The following is a 16608-nucleotide window of genomic DNA, read 5'->3' as shown; positions in this document are numbered from 1 at the left end:
AGCAGCCGCCCCACAGCCCCACATCTCCATTCAGCACTGGAGTTTCGTGTCAAGTGCCAAAATTTTATTCAAGTACCCTTCTCCTTTATGAGACTGCAAGCTCCTGGAAGGCAGAAATCATGTCTCCAACTCTCCTGTACTCTCCCAAGAGCTTGATACAGTGAGAGGTGCTCAACTAATGCTACTGATCGATCAGCTGGACACCTCGCAGGTTGACTTGAAGGGGCCCCACACACCAGTGCAACTGAGGAAGAAAGCAGCCCCAGTAAGCCGGAGCCCCAGCAGTCCTGTGTTCAGGATGCTTCTTTACAGCACCACTTTCCGACAGTCCTCTGTCCACCCAGTGACTTTCACTGCTGGGGCAGGCACAGCACAAAGAACACAACGTTCTTCTTGCCTGAGGCAGAAACCCAGTTCCACTGTCTCCACTCCCCTTGTAAACCCATGCCCACTCTCCCCTGGTGTCCAGCAGCATAGCCTAATGAAAACAGCACAGGCCTGAAAGTCAGAGGAGCTGCGTTCTAATCCTGGCTCTGCCACTTATCTGCTGTGTAACCTTGGCTAAGTCACTTCACTTTTCTATGCCTCAGTTACCTCATCTGTAAAATGGTGATTAATGCTGTGCGCTCTAGGTGGGACATGCTTGGGCTGTGCACTACCTGATTTTCTTGTATCTATCCCAGTGCTTAGGACAGTTCTTGGCATATAATAAGCTCTTAAATACCACAAAATCAAATAAAAACCACACAAACACACCCTCCTTTCCCACCCTCTCCCCACCTCCCCTTCCTCAGGTCCCCCAGTGGCTTTTCCATTCTATTTACAGTCTTCTACTTTTCATGCATTCATTTACCCACTGTTATCGCTGCTGTCACAGCACAGCTGGGACCCCCTGGCAGAGCTGGACCTGAAAGATGGGGATCCAAAGCCAAGGGGTACCAGAGGGAAGACAGGCAGTGGCAGGAGAGAGGACTGGGAAATTGAAGTGGAAGGCCCAACAAGACTGGAGAAATACAACCAGAATAGACTAGAAAAGCCCCAGGAGATGGGGGCATGAGGAGTGGTGAGACAGAGGAGTAGGGGTTCAGGGTTTATGGGATGGGGAAGGATGGAGGGAAAAGTGCTACCTGCCTGGATATGGGCAGGAGTGGAAACCCTAGGATACCTTGAAAAAGAAGAGCCTTCTCCCAGGCTGCTGTGGGACCACTCCGATCCCCAGCATGATTCTTGGAGCAAGTTAAGCAGACATGATGTCTACCTCTCCAGCCCCATCAACTCACAACTCCCAGGAGTGGGACTAAAGAGACGGGTTCAGGACCTAAGCAATTGAAGGGGGTGAAAGCAGCTGCAGGTTCTGCAATTGCCCCTCTGGCACCTACTACTGGCAGCCTGGGCCTTCACAGTGACAATTATGATCTCTCTGGTTAGTAAAAAGTGGGTCTTTGGCAATTCTGCAATGAAACAATGAATTCCCCAAATTTACTATGTTTAGAATTGATAGACAGCATTATCCGTTCACTCACAAACCCATTTAAAATGAAAATGAGCATGAGTTACTTACCATCCAAAGCAAAAAAGGGCAAGGTAAAGGCCCAGAAGGGTGGCAACAACATGTCTGATAAAAGAGCTCGTTTTGCTTGAATGTAGATAAGTTCGAAACCAAATGGCTGCCAGCAAGGCGAACACTTGACACACTACAAAATTGACCTACAGAGAAGAAAAAAAGCATTTAATATTATTAACACAAACTGCCACACGCTGCTTTTTCACATGCAAAAAACAAAGCCCTCCCAATGGAAACACAAGTTATGTGAAATAGGATACCTGAATTTCCATAGTTCCTAGCCCTGAGCTGTGGAAATCTTAGGTCTCTAAAGGACATTCAGTGAGCAACTTAACTCTGTAATATACCTATGGGCTTTTCATGTGGTAAGTGGCAGGTAGGTCCCTAGTTGAGGAAGCCATGATAATGACAAAGATAAAAAGCCAAAGGAAACACAATCAGAAAACCAACAGAAACATGGCATCTGTTTCGAAGACGGCATAAATCTGGTGCGTCACTGAAACTGGCAACCGCTTTGCTTAAATAGTTCCTGGGAGTATTACACCAAAAATGAGAAAAAAAATACTAAATTGACAATGTGTTCAAGGAAAAAGGATAGAATCTCAAGCTTCTGCAAAATATTTTTTTTAACAGCAAGGAATCCAAGGAATCGCTCATAGTTGTTGAACTTCCATCTTTGTAACCGGGTATATTTGCTAGATCAAGAGTATTCAGTGATTTAATGTTCAAGGTGAGTTTGCCTTAGGAAGTGCACCCCACATAAACGGGAAAATACCATAGAAGGTAGTGTACTGTCTCACGGGGGTTAGCAAAGGAGGAATAATAACAACAACAATAAATCCACATAGCAGCTACAATAAGTTAGCACTGTTTTGGGAATCAAGAGATCTGGGTTCTGATTGCATTTCTGTCTTTGGCTGGCCAATGTGGGTAATGACCACATATGCATATGAGCAGGATTCCTGCCCAGTTATTTGCTTGTTGCCACCTGTGCCTTAGCAAGAACATAACCAGCAGGGACGAGAGTGAGAGCAGCGCTGAGCAAGCCATTAGCATCAGTTCCTCCATGCAGGATCTTAGTCAGAAATGAGGCTGAACCATCACTCTTCACTGCAGACTCCATACATCGGCATCCCATGAAGTTATTTCTAGAGATACTGTATGAACTAATCTATCCTGGGGGCGGGAGGTGGAGGTGGGGTCTGCCACAGCTCCTTCCTTCTCCCACCCCTCCCTCCCCTCCAGCTGCAGAATGGGAGAAAGTTTCCCACCCAGCCCAGCCCAACCCTGAGACAAGCGGCCCATGGGTGGGCTTTACTGAGTGGGTTTGTGCCAAGGAGCCAGTGGGGCTGACAAGGCTGCACTTTTGCAGGTGAATCCAACACACTCACTCACTCTTCGGCCAGCCCCAAATCACTTACAGCATTTAGTAAGTGAGCCAAGGACCAAAATTATCACAGCCTGACAGATGTCTTCTCAAACCCTTTTCCTTCATTACGTTCATTCTTTCATTTAAATTAGGAAAGCAGGCGAAATCTGTTGCATGCCTTTGAAGACTCCATTGTCCTTTAAAAGCAGCTACCGAGTGCACAGAAAAATCGTGCAACTTTCACTCCTTCCTAGGAAGGCATTATTAGGTCGGATAACAATTTGCCAGTTTTAAATTTTAAAAAATTAGTCCTTATTTTCACCAATGTACAGTCTGAAAACCTTTCGCAAGCTTACAAAGAAAATTACTTTGACTAAGCGTGAAGGGCTTTTTCAAGTATCAGTTATATGTTCTAAGGAAAAGCATCCTGCAAAGAATCATCACATAATAATCATTTTTGAGGACACTGAATACAATTCTTATTCTTTTTCACAAGTGGACAGCTGTCTTGAAGATAAGTTTGAAACAATGAATCAGATGCCAACTCATTAACATTAAGAACTTGTAATACACCCTCTAGGTTTCTGGCTCCCAATCTTTAACACTATCATATTTTACGATCTATTTAAAACAGCCCAGAAACCTTAGGTAAAAGTTTAGACTTGATGACTTTGATGCCTAAGATAGAAAATCCTTGACTCATCAGCAACCACAGCAGGGTTTCATTCATTCATTCAATTGTATTTATTGAGCTCTTACTATGTGCAGAGCATTGTACTAAGCGTACAATTCGGCAACCGATAGAGACAATCCCTGCCCAATAACAGACTCACAGTCTAAACGGGGGGGGGGGGGGGGGGGGGGAGAGAACTACAGACACTTGGCAGACTCTGGGCAATTCACCGAAGACACAGTTCACCTCTCTAATGCCAGCTCCTTAGGGATAAGAAGCAGCCTCTGAGCCCAAAGTTAGCGCTTTTGGCAGGGAAGGCGGGGAGGTCACAAACACTTAAAAAAAACCAAAACAGAACTCCTCCATCACACTCTAAGTTCCACAAGGGAACCAATCTGGTCCATTCATTGTCTACCCTCTACCCTACTCGATAGGTGCTCATTAAAAACTAATGGTGATTAGGAACAGTACCATCCACTGCTACCTAGAGGAAGAAAACCACTGATGATGCTAAGATGACTAGGTAAAAAACATGGGAATTGACACCCATATAAAGACACACAGTTCGAACTAATTAGAGATTGCTATTTCATGAATGGTCCTTTATTACATATGCCTACCAATGAGTTCATCTGGCATGAAAATGGTTCAGTCCATCAGCACCACAGTTCAGACTGTGGATGGGGAGCAGAAACCAGAACCAAGACCGGAATCAGGGTTGGGCCAAACCACGGATTATCAACCCCAACAGGGCTCCAGGCAGTGGGTGAAACCAGCACAGTGAAGCGCAGTCAATGGCAGTGTGAGGGCATACTTATGCATTTCATGGCCACAAGGGCAGACAACCTCACTTTGTAAAAATCAACTCCTAAAAAATAACATCAGCACAATTAGCTACTGTTTAAAGTTTTCTTTCTAGGAAAATGGCAGACTGAGTTAACCATAATGAAATGCAATCTTAAGTCTCTAGGCACTGGTAAGCTTTTACTTTTAGCCACAAAACTAGCCAGTGACATTTGGAAAGTTAAGCCGAGAGTTCTTAACTGCCCTACGTTACTTTTACCGAACACAAATTGTACATTTTTTTGCAGCATCAAAGGGGCTTTTAAAGTTTCTAACCCCTGAAACTATTTTGAGTAGCACCACACCACACCGTTCCCACCCAGGAATATGGCTGGGAGAGGCCGAGCCAACAGGCACAAAGGGGTAAGGTCACATCTCCTGCAAGAGGCCTTTCCCAAGTAAGCCCTCTTTCCCCAATTTTCTCTCCCTTCTGCGCCATCTATGCACTTGGATCCGGAAACTTTGGACATCTGATATGTGCCCCACCCTCAACTTCACAGCACTTATGTTCCTATCTTGAAATTATATATTATAAATTACTTATTCATTCAATCATATTTGTTGAGCACTTACTGTGTGCAGAGCACTGTACTAAGCGCTTGGAAACTACAATTTAGCATCAAATAAAGACAATCCCTGCCCACAACGGACTTACAGTCATTAGCGTCTGTCTCCCCCTCTAGACTGTAACGTGGCAGGAAACGTGACAGCTAATTCTGTTGTACTGTACTCTCCTGAGTGCTTAGTACAGTGCTCTGCAAATAGTAAATACCATTGATCGATTGTTGGTGTAGGATGGAGACGTTAGCCATCGTGGTTTTGGGGGGCTGCCCCCAACTTGAACGATGGATCTCCAGCCGTTCTCCTGGCTGGTCCCTGGCACCGAGTCCCAAAAACCTCCCACACAACTCTAGACCTGTGGAATGAGCCCTACCCGGCAATGGTTTGACCAACTGTCAGGAAGCCTCCCCAGAGCACAGACCTCAAAGACCACAGCTGCAACCAACTCCTTTTCTGTGCTGTACAGAAACATGACATCAGCCCCACACTCACACCCCCATCCCTCAGCTTCCCAGGGAAGGGCAGCAACACCTCAGCAGAACCTTATTTGTGATTCTTTTCAATATTTTAAAAAATAACCTTCTCATTGGTGTCTTGAATGCAGGAGAAGAGCTGAGCTTTTCAAAGAGTTAGCATTGACTATGGGAAGGGGAAGGTGTTGACACAGTCTGTTTGTGAGAATATCCTGGTGTCCCCAGTGAAGGCCAAACTGAGGTCAAGGGACATGTATAATTGCAGCACCTGCTGTCCGGAAATGACACTTCTCAGAGTCCTCTGGAAATGAGAGCCACTGTGCTAGCCAGGCACAATCTTTAAATTTAGGAGGAGGAATTCTTCCTACCTCTCTTCCGGCTAACTGGGATACATTCTGGGACACTTGAAAGTTAGTTCTGCTCCACGTGCTGCTGACTTGTGAATGTTCACACTCAGACATTTCTTGGTGAATCTAAGGAAGTGTGGCTGTATATGAATGGTGAACTACAAGTTCTGCACAGAATAAGCACTCAGACACTGTTGATTGATATCAAGGTCTGTATATAATATTAATGCCTGTGGTACTTATTAAGCTCTTATGTGCCAAGCACAATACTAAATGCTGGGATGGATATAAGATAATCAGCTTAGATACAGTTCCTATCCCAGAGTGGGGTCACAGTCCAAATAGGAGGGAGAATGTGTACTGAACCTCCATTTTACAGATGAGGAAACTGAGGCACAGAGAAAGTAAGTGATTCGCATAAAGTCACAGCAGGAAAGTGGTAGATCCATCATTAGAATCCAGGTCCTCTGAATCCTGTGTTCTTACCACTAAGCCACACTATTTCCAAAGATACAGGGAAAATGAATAATAGCAACTGCCCTATGGAGATCTGAAATTGGGAAACTGAACATGAAGGTCAGAGGAATTTTAAGGACACAATAAAGCAAAACGGCTGACAATGCTGCAACCAAGCTGTAAATGGACTCAATTGCTGAGGCTCAACAAATATGGCACACTGCTATCCAGAAGAGAGTTCTTTCTGAACAAAAGCTTAAGGAACAAGAGAAAGGAAGATAAGAAACAAAACAGCACCAGGCACTGCAAATATTAAACATGACAACACAACAAAGGACGACCTTTTTATGGGTGCAATATGAGTGGATCTGTGGGTTCCAAGGAGGTCTCATCAGCTACGTAAGAATTTATATGTGAATTTTACTCTCAGTGCTGCCTTCTGTGAATATGACATACTACTATAAGTATATAGTAGTCTGATATAAGTATGTATAAGTATGTGTGTTTAAAAAAGACTGGGGGTGCTAATTAAGAGTCCTTTTACAAAAACTCTTGTAGAAACAGGGGGGCCTCCTGGAAAGAACACAGCTCTAGGAGTCAGACACTCTAACTTCTATTCCCGGCTCTCCCATTTGCCTGCTGTGTGACCTTAGGCAAATCACCCAAATTCTCTTACCTTCAGTTTCCTCATCTATAAAATGTGGATTCAATGCTTGCTCTCTCTTCTACTTAGACTATGAGACTCACGTGGCACAGGGACTGTGTCTAACCAGATTATTTTGTACCCACCCTATCACTTAGTAAGGTGTTTGGCATATAAGTGCTTAACAAATACTACAATTAGCATCATTATTATTATTATTTTACCATCTCTCGTTAAATGCCATGAGGGTATAAAATGCAGTCTTACTGCTGGGAATCTTGATCTACAACACCCTCGAGTGAATCAGCACTTCATTACAGTCCTTTGCATCATTTTTTGGAAGAAAGGGGACAGAAGCAACTTCTTTAGCCACAGGGCAAGTCACAGGGCAGGTAAAGGGTTATAGCAGAGGAGGCTGAGTCATGTGGCCCAGAGACTAGATGCAGAAGAATCTGAGCAGGAGGATGTGACGATATCCCCTGTCACTCCACCAGCAGTCCTGGAGACTTGCAATTCCCTTGTAATTTCAAAACTGACAAAGGATTGGCCCAGGAACAATGGTTTCCTAACAAGAGAGCCTGAACATTCCCCACGAGCATCTTGCTATGTCTGGATGTTCCTGAAAAGGTGGGGTTGACATCTCCCAAAACTCAAACCTCCCTCTCGGACTGTGTTCGTTTCCATTTTGAGGGATGGGGATGCTACAAAAAAAGAGGGGTGTCACACCCTGTGTGACATCTTCCCTGCAAACACCCCCATCTCTGTCTCTCTCTCTCTCTTTCTCTCTCTCTCTCACACACACACACACACACACACATACACCATTATAATGAAGTGAATTTCAGGGAAAGGTCTCAGGGGAAATTTCTGAATTCTTTAATTCCGTTGAGACAAATGTAGTCGACTAGGAGAGGTGGCATGGAATCAGAGTGAACACCATGAAAAGGACTCACTTTGGACTGCGATGGAACTTCCAGAGACTCAGCTTAAGCCCACTGAGATGCTATTAAAATATTTCATACCCTTGAGATCAAGAATATTTATTGAGCGCTTACCATGTGCAAAGCAGTGAACTAAGCACTTGGGAGAGTACACTATAACACAGTTGACTGTAGTCATGTTCCCTGCCCACAATGAGGTTACAGTCTTGAGGGGAGAGACAGAGTTTAATATAAATTACGGATTTGCACAAAAGTGCTGCGAGGCTGAGGGATGGATGAATAAAAGGCGCAAATCCAAGTGCAAGGGTAATGCAGAAGGGAGTGAGAGAAGGACTGAAGTTTAGTCAGGGAAGGCCTTTTGGAGATGTGTTTTTAATAAAATTACCAAGGAGAGGAGAATGATCACCTATCATATGTGAAGAGGGAAGCTGTTCCAGCCCAGAGGTAGGATGTGGACAAGGAGTCGGTGGCGAGATAGACAAGATCAAGATACAGTGAGTACGTTGGCACTGGAGTAGTGAAACATTTGGGCTAGATTGTAGTAGGAGATCAGGGAGGTAAGGTAGAGGGCAATCACTAGAGGTTTTTGTGGAGTGGGGAAACAGAGACTGAACATTTCTGTATACAAATGAACTAAGCAACAGAGTGAAATAGGGACTGAAGTAGGGAGAGACAGGAGGCAGGGAGATCAGCAAGGAGGCTGATGCAATAATCAAGGCAGTAAAGGATAAGTGCTTGGGCTAACATAGAATCAGTTTAGATGGAAAGGAAAGGGCAGATTTTAGAGTTGTAAGGTCAAATCAACAAGATTCAGTGATAGGGCTGCTAGGAATCCCCTGTAGCTCACTGCCCAATGTGGTGGAATCCCAGGCTCAGGAATCCGTCCTCGACACTGCCCAGGAGCCCAGACTGGACACTGAAAAAATAACATTTGTACAGCTATTGCCTGGACTTGCGACACAATCCGTTCCTTAAAACTGCATCTTAAGCCTGCAAGTCAAAATGACAGGGGCCACAATGAAGGCCTGTGTTATAGGATCAAAACTGGCAGGAAGCAATGCTCAAACAGGATGCAAATTTAGAGACATTCTAAGTGCCATTCGTCATTAACTCAGAACGCCTGAAATTGAGAAATGCTTGTTCCAAGGGCCTGATAAATTCTACATGTGATCAAACCTGCTTCTCAAGTCAATGGGAAAATTCACCTTAGAAGTAATTCTCAAATAGTGGCTCAGTGAAAAGAGCGTGGGCTTCAGAATCAGAGGTCATGGGTTCGACTGCCGGCTCTGCCACTTAGCTGTGTGACTGTGGGCAAGTCACTTAACTTTTCTGTGCCTCAGTTACCTCATCTGTAAAATGGGGATTATCTGTGAGCCTCACGTGGGACAAACTGATTACCCTGTATCTGCCCCAGCACTTAGAACAGTGCTCTGCACATAGTAAGTGCTTAACAAATACCAACATTATTATTATTATTAAATAGGATTTTAATCACCATTTAACACCCAGGTTAACCATAATATTAATGTTTTCTGTTCTCCAAATAAGGTGCCTGTTCCTTGTTAGAGCCTCATTGGGCCTGGGTCCGGATTATAGGCCTCCAGCCAACCCACTTGAAGGCAGGAGACTAACAAATACAGCTTGGCTCCAGGATGTCCCTCCAGAGCTAAGACTTCATGAAATGGGTTGTCTCAAGAAAAAATAAAAATTGACAGGATTGTCAGCTTTTACTCCAAAAAAAATGTTTAAATGTTGTTTGGGATTCTTTGCTTTCATCTGTTTCTGCCCCAGTTAGTAACTAACTGGGGCAGTAATAGGGGCAGTAGCCGACAAAAGATGTCTTTGTCCATTTTTTTTAAAAAAGAACCTCCTTAAAAGTTTCTCTTCCCTTCGTTTCTAAATCAAATAAACGATTCTAGTCCTCAATTGCAGACACTCCTAATGTAGATTTATTCACCAAATAAAATGACTATAGATGTAACAGATACTCTCCTCTCTGGCTTACCTGAATTTATAGTTTGCAAGGCTAATGGATGTTGTTTGCACTCACTACTGAAAAGTAAGAACTCAATTAACCCTCCCCATACATAGACTATACACTAAACAATCAGAATAGAAATAACTATATTTTGATTAATGATAAATAACCACTGAGAAGTGGGGTGCTTATTCTAATTGAAGCCAGAAAAAGGACTCAATTTGAGAAATTGTCAGAAACAGGCTATTTCAAACACATAGAGAATATTGCCTTGAAGAGTTGGGGACTAGAGAAGTTGATTTATTGATACAAACAGTGTCTTTCAGAGTAAAAACCCTTTAAAATAAGTGTTCAAAAAACAAAGGGACCATAAAAATCTTAAATAATCTTTAGAATTCACAATGGAATGACTAATCCCTTATTCTAGTGCAAAGAAACTTATCTTCAGTAAGTAACCAGCCTCTCTTGCACACAACTAATAGAAGTGGCAGAGCCAGCTCAGTCAGACACAAGCCCTCCTCCTGCTCACTCCAACCAGTTCTCAGATAGAAAAGCCTTTACACTTACATAAAAGGATGCTCAACTTCCTCTACTATTTCTTAGGATGAAGGAAATAACCCACTCGGAAGATATTTGACATTCCTCCCTATTTGATTTCTGTATCAGTGTCTTTGCTCACCCCTCTGCCTCCTATCTCTCCCCATTCCAGTGCATACTTCACACTCTGCTGCCCGGATCATTTTTCTTAAAAAAACGATCAGACCAAGTTTTCCCACTCCTCAAGAACCACCAGTGATTGCCCATCCACCTCCACATCAAACAGAAACTCCTTATCATAGGCTTTAAAGCACTTAATCACCTTGCCCCCACCTATCTCACCTCACTACTCTACTACAAACCTAGCTAACACACTTCACTAATCTAATGCCAACCTAACTCACTGTACCTCGATCTCAACTACCTCGCCACTGACCTCTCATCCATGTTCTCCCTCTGGCCTGGAACCCCCTCCCTCCTCATATCTGACAATTCTTTTATCTGACAGACAAATTATTCTCCCTCCCTTCAAAGCCTTATCGAAGGCACATCTCCAAGAGGCCTTCCCTTACTAAACCCTCTTTTCCTTTTCTTCCACTCCCTTTTGCCTTTCTGCATGGCCCCTGACTTGCTCTCTTTATTCACCACCCCCTCCCAGCCCCTCAGCGCTTATGTACACATCTGTTTTTTTTTTATTATTTATACTAATGTCTGTCTCCCCTTATAGACTGTAAGGTCACTGTAGGCAGGGAACATGTATTATATTGTACTCTCCCAAGCATTTAGCACAGCTCTGCACACAGTAAGCACTCAATAAATACGATTGAGTGATTTCTAAAAATTCCATTTTTCATTCATTCTGAGTTGACTTCCAAAATATGTTTGTAAGCTGAAGTAACACCAAAATTAACTTTCTTGTTTCACTAGAATACTTTCAATAGAGTGAATTTCAAGTGATGATTTAGTGTTAAATATTAAAAATTCCAACATATGGAAAACTATACCATTACATTTTTTTTGAAAACTTCAATCTGGTTTCACAGTTTCCAGCCCATGGCCTCCCCCTTCTCCAATAACTGGATTATTAATTCAGTTTGCTGTACAAAGAATTAAAGATCAGATCTTATACTCTGGTAATTGGTTTCATGTAGCAAATAAGCATCATAGCTAATAGCAACTTCAGAGAATTTATATATGACAAAGCAAAGAAAAATTCCCCACAACTGCAGAACGACAAGGCACCTTAACTCCTCAACTGAATCCAAATAGTGTTGAACAGATTCAAGGTACTAGATGAGTGGAAGGCAGTTTTATCTTTGTACCTAGAATCCCAAACTGACAGCATGAACACATTTTCAGTTTAGAGTCAAATGGCCTTCAGGTCTCATTTTCAGATAGCAAAGTACACCAAAAAAAGTCAAAGGAAACACTGTTTCAAAAATAAAGCCTGAAACAGGCAACTTCTCTATGCTGTTTCCAAAGTAGCGGAAAAATAAATGTACTCTCTCAGTGGAGTTTAAGCTCCCTGTGGGAAGGGATCATTTTAACACCTGTATTGTACTCACCCAAAGGCTTATTACAGTGCTCTCCTCAGAGTAAACACTCTGCAAATGCCAGTAATTGTTAGTGGCAATTGGTCAGGAAGCCAAGTGCAAAACCTACACAGCCCCTAAATAGGCAATATGGCAGGAACATTTACTATGACATCATGCAAAAGGAGGATGAGGAAACTGAGCAAGGCTCTACTAATGGTGAAGTAATTGGTGCCATCACAATCAGTTCCCTTTTCTCAACAGGGGCAATGACGACTCAAGGGCATTCTTACAGGCGACTGAGGTATGATTCCGGGAGAGATAGGCATTTGTGCTCTTCCTTCTACAGCCACACTTTCTCTGGGCTCAGGGTACTAACCACTGAAAGTGGACCATGAAACTAAAAGGGTGTAAAAAGGAATGTTTTCAAGGTGTCCCAGAACTGTGGGAACCAATAACAGGAGGAGGGAGAACCCTAGAACATTTTTTATGGTATTTGTTAAGTGCTTATTATGTGACAAACACTGTTCTAAGCACTGGGGTAGATACAAGTTAATCGGGTGGGACCCAGTCCCTGTCCCATGGGGGGAAGGGGGTCCTGGCGCTGAATCCCCATTTTACAGATTCATTCATTTATTCATTCAATCATATTTATTGAGCATTTACTGTGTACAAAGCACAGAAGACGAAACTGAGGCACAGAGAAGTTAACTGACTTGCCCGAGATCATAGCAGGCAAGTCATGGAGCTGGGATTAGAACCCAGGTCCTCTGACTCCCAGGCTCGTGCTCTATCATTCATTCATCCAATCATATTCATTGAGTGCTGTGGGCAGAGCACTGTACTAAATGCTTGGGAGAGAATAATATAACAATAAATAGACACATTCACCGGCCCACAGTGATCTTTACTGTCTACAGAACAAGCTCACAGTCTATCCACTAAGCAATGCTGCTTCTGTATTTTGCAACATTTCTATACTCTGCCCCTTTCTTTCCATCAAAACTGTCACTACCTGGCCGAAGCACTAGAGAATCAACCTCCTCACTGACCGTGCTGCCCCCAATCTCTTCCCTCGCCAGTCCATGTTCCACTCTGGATTCTTCTTAAAAATCATCTGAGCACATCTCCTCACTCCTCAAAATCTTGTGTGGTTGCCCTTTCATCTCCACATCAAAATAAACTCCTCACCAAAGACATTAAGGTACTCTATAAGCTCTCCCCCTCCTTTCTAACCCTGCTTCTCTCCCACTCCAACTCAGTCTGCATACTTCACTCTTCTAATACCATCCTGGGTGCTGTGACTGAATCTCAATCGCCGTGGACGCTTGCTTGCACTCTCCCTCCTTCTTGCAACTCCCTCCCACCTCCTATCCAAGAGACCACCACTCACCTCATCTTCAGAGACCTAGAAAAATTATATCTCCTCCCAAAAGTCCTCCTTGATGAACCCCTTGCCTCCTCACCCTATTCTCTCTCCATTCTGTACTCATTCATTCATTTAATCGCATTTATTGAGCACTTACTGTGTGCACAGCACTGTACTAACTGCTTGGAAAGTAGAATTTGGCAACAGAAAGACAATCCCTACCCAATAACATGCTCACAGTCTAGAAGCAAGGGGACAGACAACAAAACAAAATAAGTAAACAGGCATCAATAGCATCAAAATAAATACATAGAATTATAGACATATACATATCATTAATAAAAAATAGAATAATATGTAAATATATACACAAGTGCTGTGGGGCAGGGAGGGGGGTTAGAGCAGAGGGAGGGAGTAGCAGCGAGGGGGAGGGGAGAAGGAGCAGAGGAAACGGGGGGCTCAGTCTGGGAAGGACTCTTGGAGGAGGTGAGCTTTCAGTAGGGCTTTGAAGCAGGGGAGTATGCTAGTTGGGCGGCTGTGAGGAAGGAGGGCATTCCAGGCCAGAGGTAGGTCGTGGGCCAGGGGAAGACGGCGGGACAGGCAAGAACGAGGCACCATGAGGTGGTTAGCGGCAGAGAAGCAGAGTGTATGGGGTGGGCTGTCGAAGGAGAGAAGGGAGGTGAAGTAGGAGGGTCCAAGGTGATGGAGAGCTTTGAAGCCAATAGTGAGGAATTTTTGCCTCATACGAAGGTTGATAGGCAACCACTGGAGATTTTGGCGGGGGGGGGGGGTGACATGCCCAGAGCGTTTCTGTAGAAAGATAATCGGTCAGCAGACTGAAGTGGGGAGAGACAGGAGGTTGGGAGATCAGAAAGGATGCTGATGCAGTAATCCAGTCGGGATAGGATGAGTGACTGAACTAACAAGGTAGCAGTCTGTATCATCTAAGAACTGAAGTCTGAACTTCTGAAGAACTTGGATCCTGACTCTACCCCAGCACTAATGTACATATCCTTATACTCTGTGGTTTCTCCCACCTATAATTTACTCTAATGTCTGTCCCTCCGCACTAGATTGTAAACTCCTTGGGGGCAGGGAATAATAACAATAACAATAATAATAATTGTGGTATTTATTAAGTGAAGCAGTGTAGCTTCGTGGATATAGCACCAGTCTGGGAATCAGAGGGACCGACCTTGGGCAACTGACTTAACTTCTTTGTGTCTTAGTTACCTCATCTGTGAAATGGGGATTATGACTGTGAGCCCCACATAGGACGTGGATTGAGTCCAACCTGATTAGTTTGTATCTACCCCAGCGTTCAGTACAGTGCCTGGCACATAGTAAATACTTAGAAGTGAAATGACTTGCCCAAGGATACACAGTAGACAAGTGGCAGAGCCGGGATTAAAACCCATGACCTTCTGACTCCCATGCCCGTGCTTACTATGTGTCAAGCACTGTTCTAAGCACAGACGTAGTTAATCAGGTTTTTCACAGTTCCTGTCCCACATGGGGCTCACAGTCTAGGAGTAGGAGGGAGACTAGGGATTGAATTCCCATTTTACGGATGAGGGAACTGAGGCACTGAGAAATGAGGTGACTTGCCCAAGGTCACACAGCAGGCAAATGGCAGAGCTGGGATTAGAACCCAGGTCCACTGACTCCCAGGATCCAGCTCTCTCCACTAGGCTGCACTGCTCCTCACTGTGTCTACTAACTTTCTCCCAAGAGCTCAATACAGCGTTCGGTACACAGCAAACACTCAAATTCCACTGATTGACCAGGATATCCAAGACAGGCTAGTCATGACACTGAAGGTACCAACTATCAGGAGGCCTTTACATAGAAATGATAAATTGTATGACCCCTTTTCCTAGCGGAAAAAACGAGATATAATGAGAAAGAATTAATCAATCATATTCATGAATGTTTACTCTATATGGAGCACTGTACAGAGTGCTTGGGAGAGTACAATACAATAGAGTTGACAGACATGTTCCCTGCCAACAAGGAGTTTACAGTCTGGGGGGGGAAGGGGCGCTAGTCATTTATAGCAGCGTGGCTTAGTGGAAAAGAGCCTGGGCTTCGGAGTCAGAGCTCATGAGTTCGACTCCCGGCTCTGCCACTTGTCAGCTGTGTGACTGTGGGCAAGTCACTTCACTTCTCTGTGCCTCAGTTCCCTCATCTGTAAAATGGGGATTAACTGTGAGCCTCACGTGGGACAACCTGATTACCCTGTATCTCCCCCAGCGCTTAGAACAGTGCTCGGCACATAGTAAGCGCTTAACAAATACCAACATTATTATTTATAAAAATAAATTACGAATAGATACATAAGTGAAACTGGACTGAGTGTAGGGTAAATAAATCTAAGCGTCTGGGTGTTGCAGAAGGGAGAGGAAGTAGAGAAAATGAGAAATCCCCCAAAATCAACAGCTAATTGGGAAAAGGGAGTAAGCATTAATAAATAAAGAAACCATTTTGCATTATCCTTCTCTCCCACCCTTCCATTATTGTCGTTTTTCCTTTTTCCATGCTGGGAGTAAGATTGAGTCATAGGTATTAGCATGCACCTCGACCAACCTTTCCCTTTTTCACTTCAGATCCAAGAGGCAGCGGGTTCTGTGCCAGGCAGGTGAGGCCTTGTCAGACACAGGGTGGCCCCGTGTTACCTCACCAAGCCTGAGGGCTCATGCTCTCCCATCAATGCACCACCCAGGGGAAAGAAAGGCCCAGCCCATGAAGCAGGGGGCAGGAGGCATCAGGGACCGAGTTAGTACGCACACCTTGGACTGCATTTAGAGCACTGGACAAAAAGGAAACAACCACAGCCCAGGACCACATTGAACAGAGAAACCCCTAGAAGTGTCTAGGAAAAACTGGGTAAATACTAATGAGAGGAGCACAACTCACAACAATGCACACAGAGGACTCCCCAGGATTAGGAAGCGCCTACATCAATTTCAAGCCTCAAAAACCTACCCACCAGCACATATTCAAGGGTCTTTCATCATGGCAGTGGTGATGAAGCTCTCCCCTCAGCCCCTGCCTCCCAGATATTCCTGTGTCACAAAATAAGTTCTTGAAAGAGACTTTTGAAAAGTTTGGAAGCTTTCAACTTGAAATATTCAAAGTACAATACAGAGCCGTCTAAAAATGGAGCCCAGAAGTTTTTATTTTCCTCCATCCTAAAGACTGTAAATCTCTACGGGTACTAATTCAAAGGTACATGCACACTTCGATCACTCCTAAGTATTTAATAATAATTATGGTATTTGTTAAGCGCTTACTATGTGCCAAGCACTGTTCTAAGCATTGG

At 44.0% G+C, this 16608-nt stretch overlaps 1 protein-coding gene across 1 annotated transcript in view; it reads right to left on the bottom strand.

The window, feature by feature from the left end:
- Positions 1–16608, bottom strand: part of MBOAT2 (membrane bound O-acyltransferase domain containing 2) — a 133132-nt gene that overhangs the window by 89455 nt on the left and 27069 nt on the right. Inside the window, exon 2 of the mRNA XM_029052238.1 lies at positions 1562–1707. Coding sequence (XP_028908071.1) covers positions 1562–1707 — 146 coding nt within the window. The remainder of the gene's footprint in view (positions 1–1561; positions 1708–16608) is intronic.

The sequence above is a fragment of the Ornithorhynchus anatinus genome, chromosome X1 (genome assembly GCF_004115215.2).
Source record: "Ornithorhynchus anatinus isolate Pmale09 chromosome X1, mOrnAna1.pri.v4, whole genome shotgun sequence".
In the NCBI taxonomy this organism is placed as follows: domain Eukaryota; kingdom Metazoa; phylum Chordata; class Mammalia; order Monotremata; family Ornithorhynchidae; genus Ornithorhynchus; species Ornithorhynchus anatinus.
The sequence above is the reverse complement of the archived record's forward strand: the minus strand, read 5'-3'. Positions and strand labels throughout refer to the sequence as shown.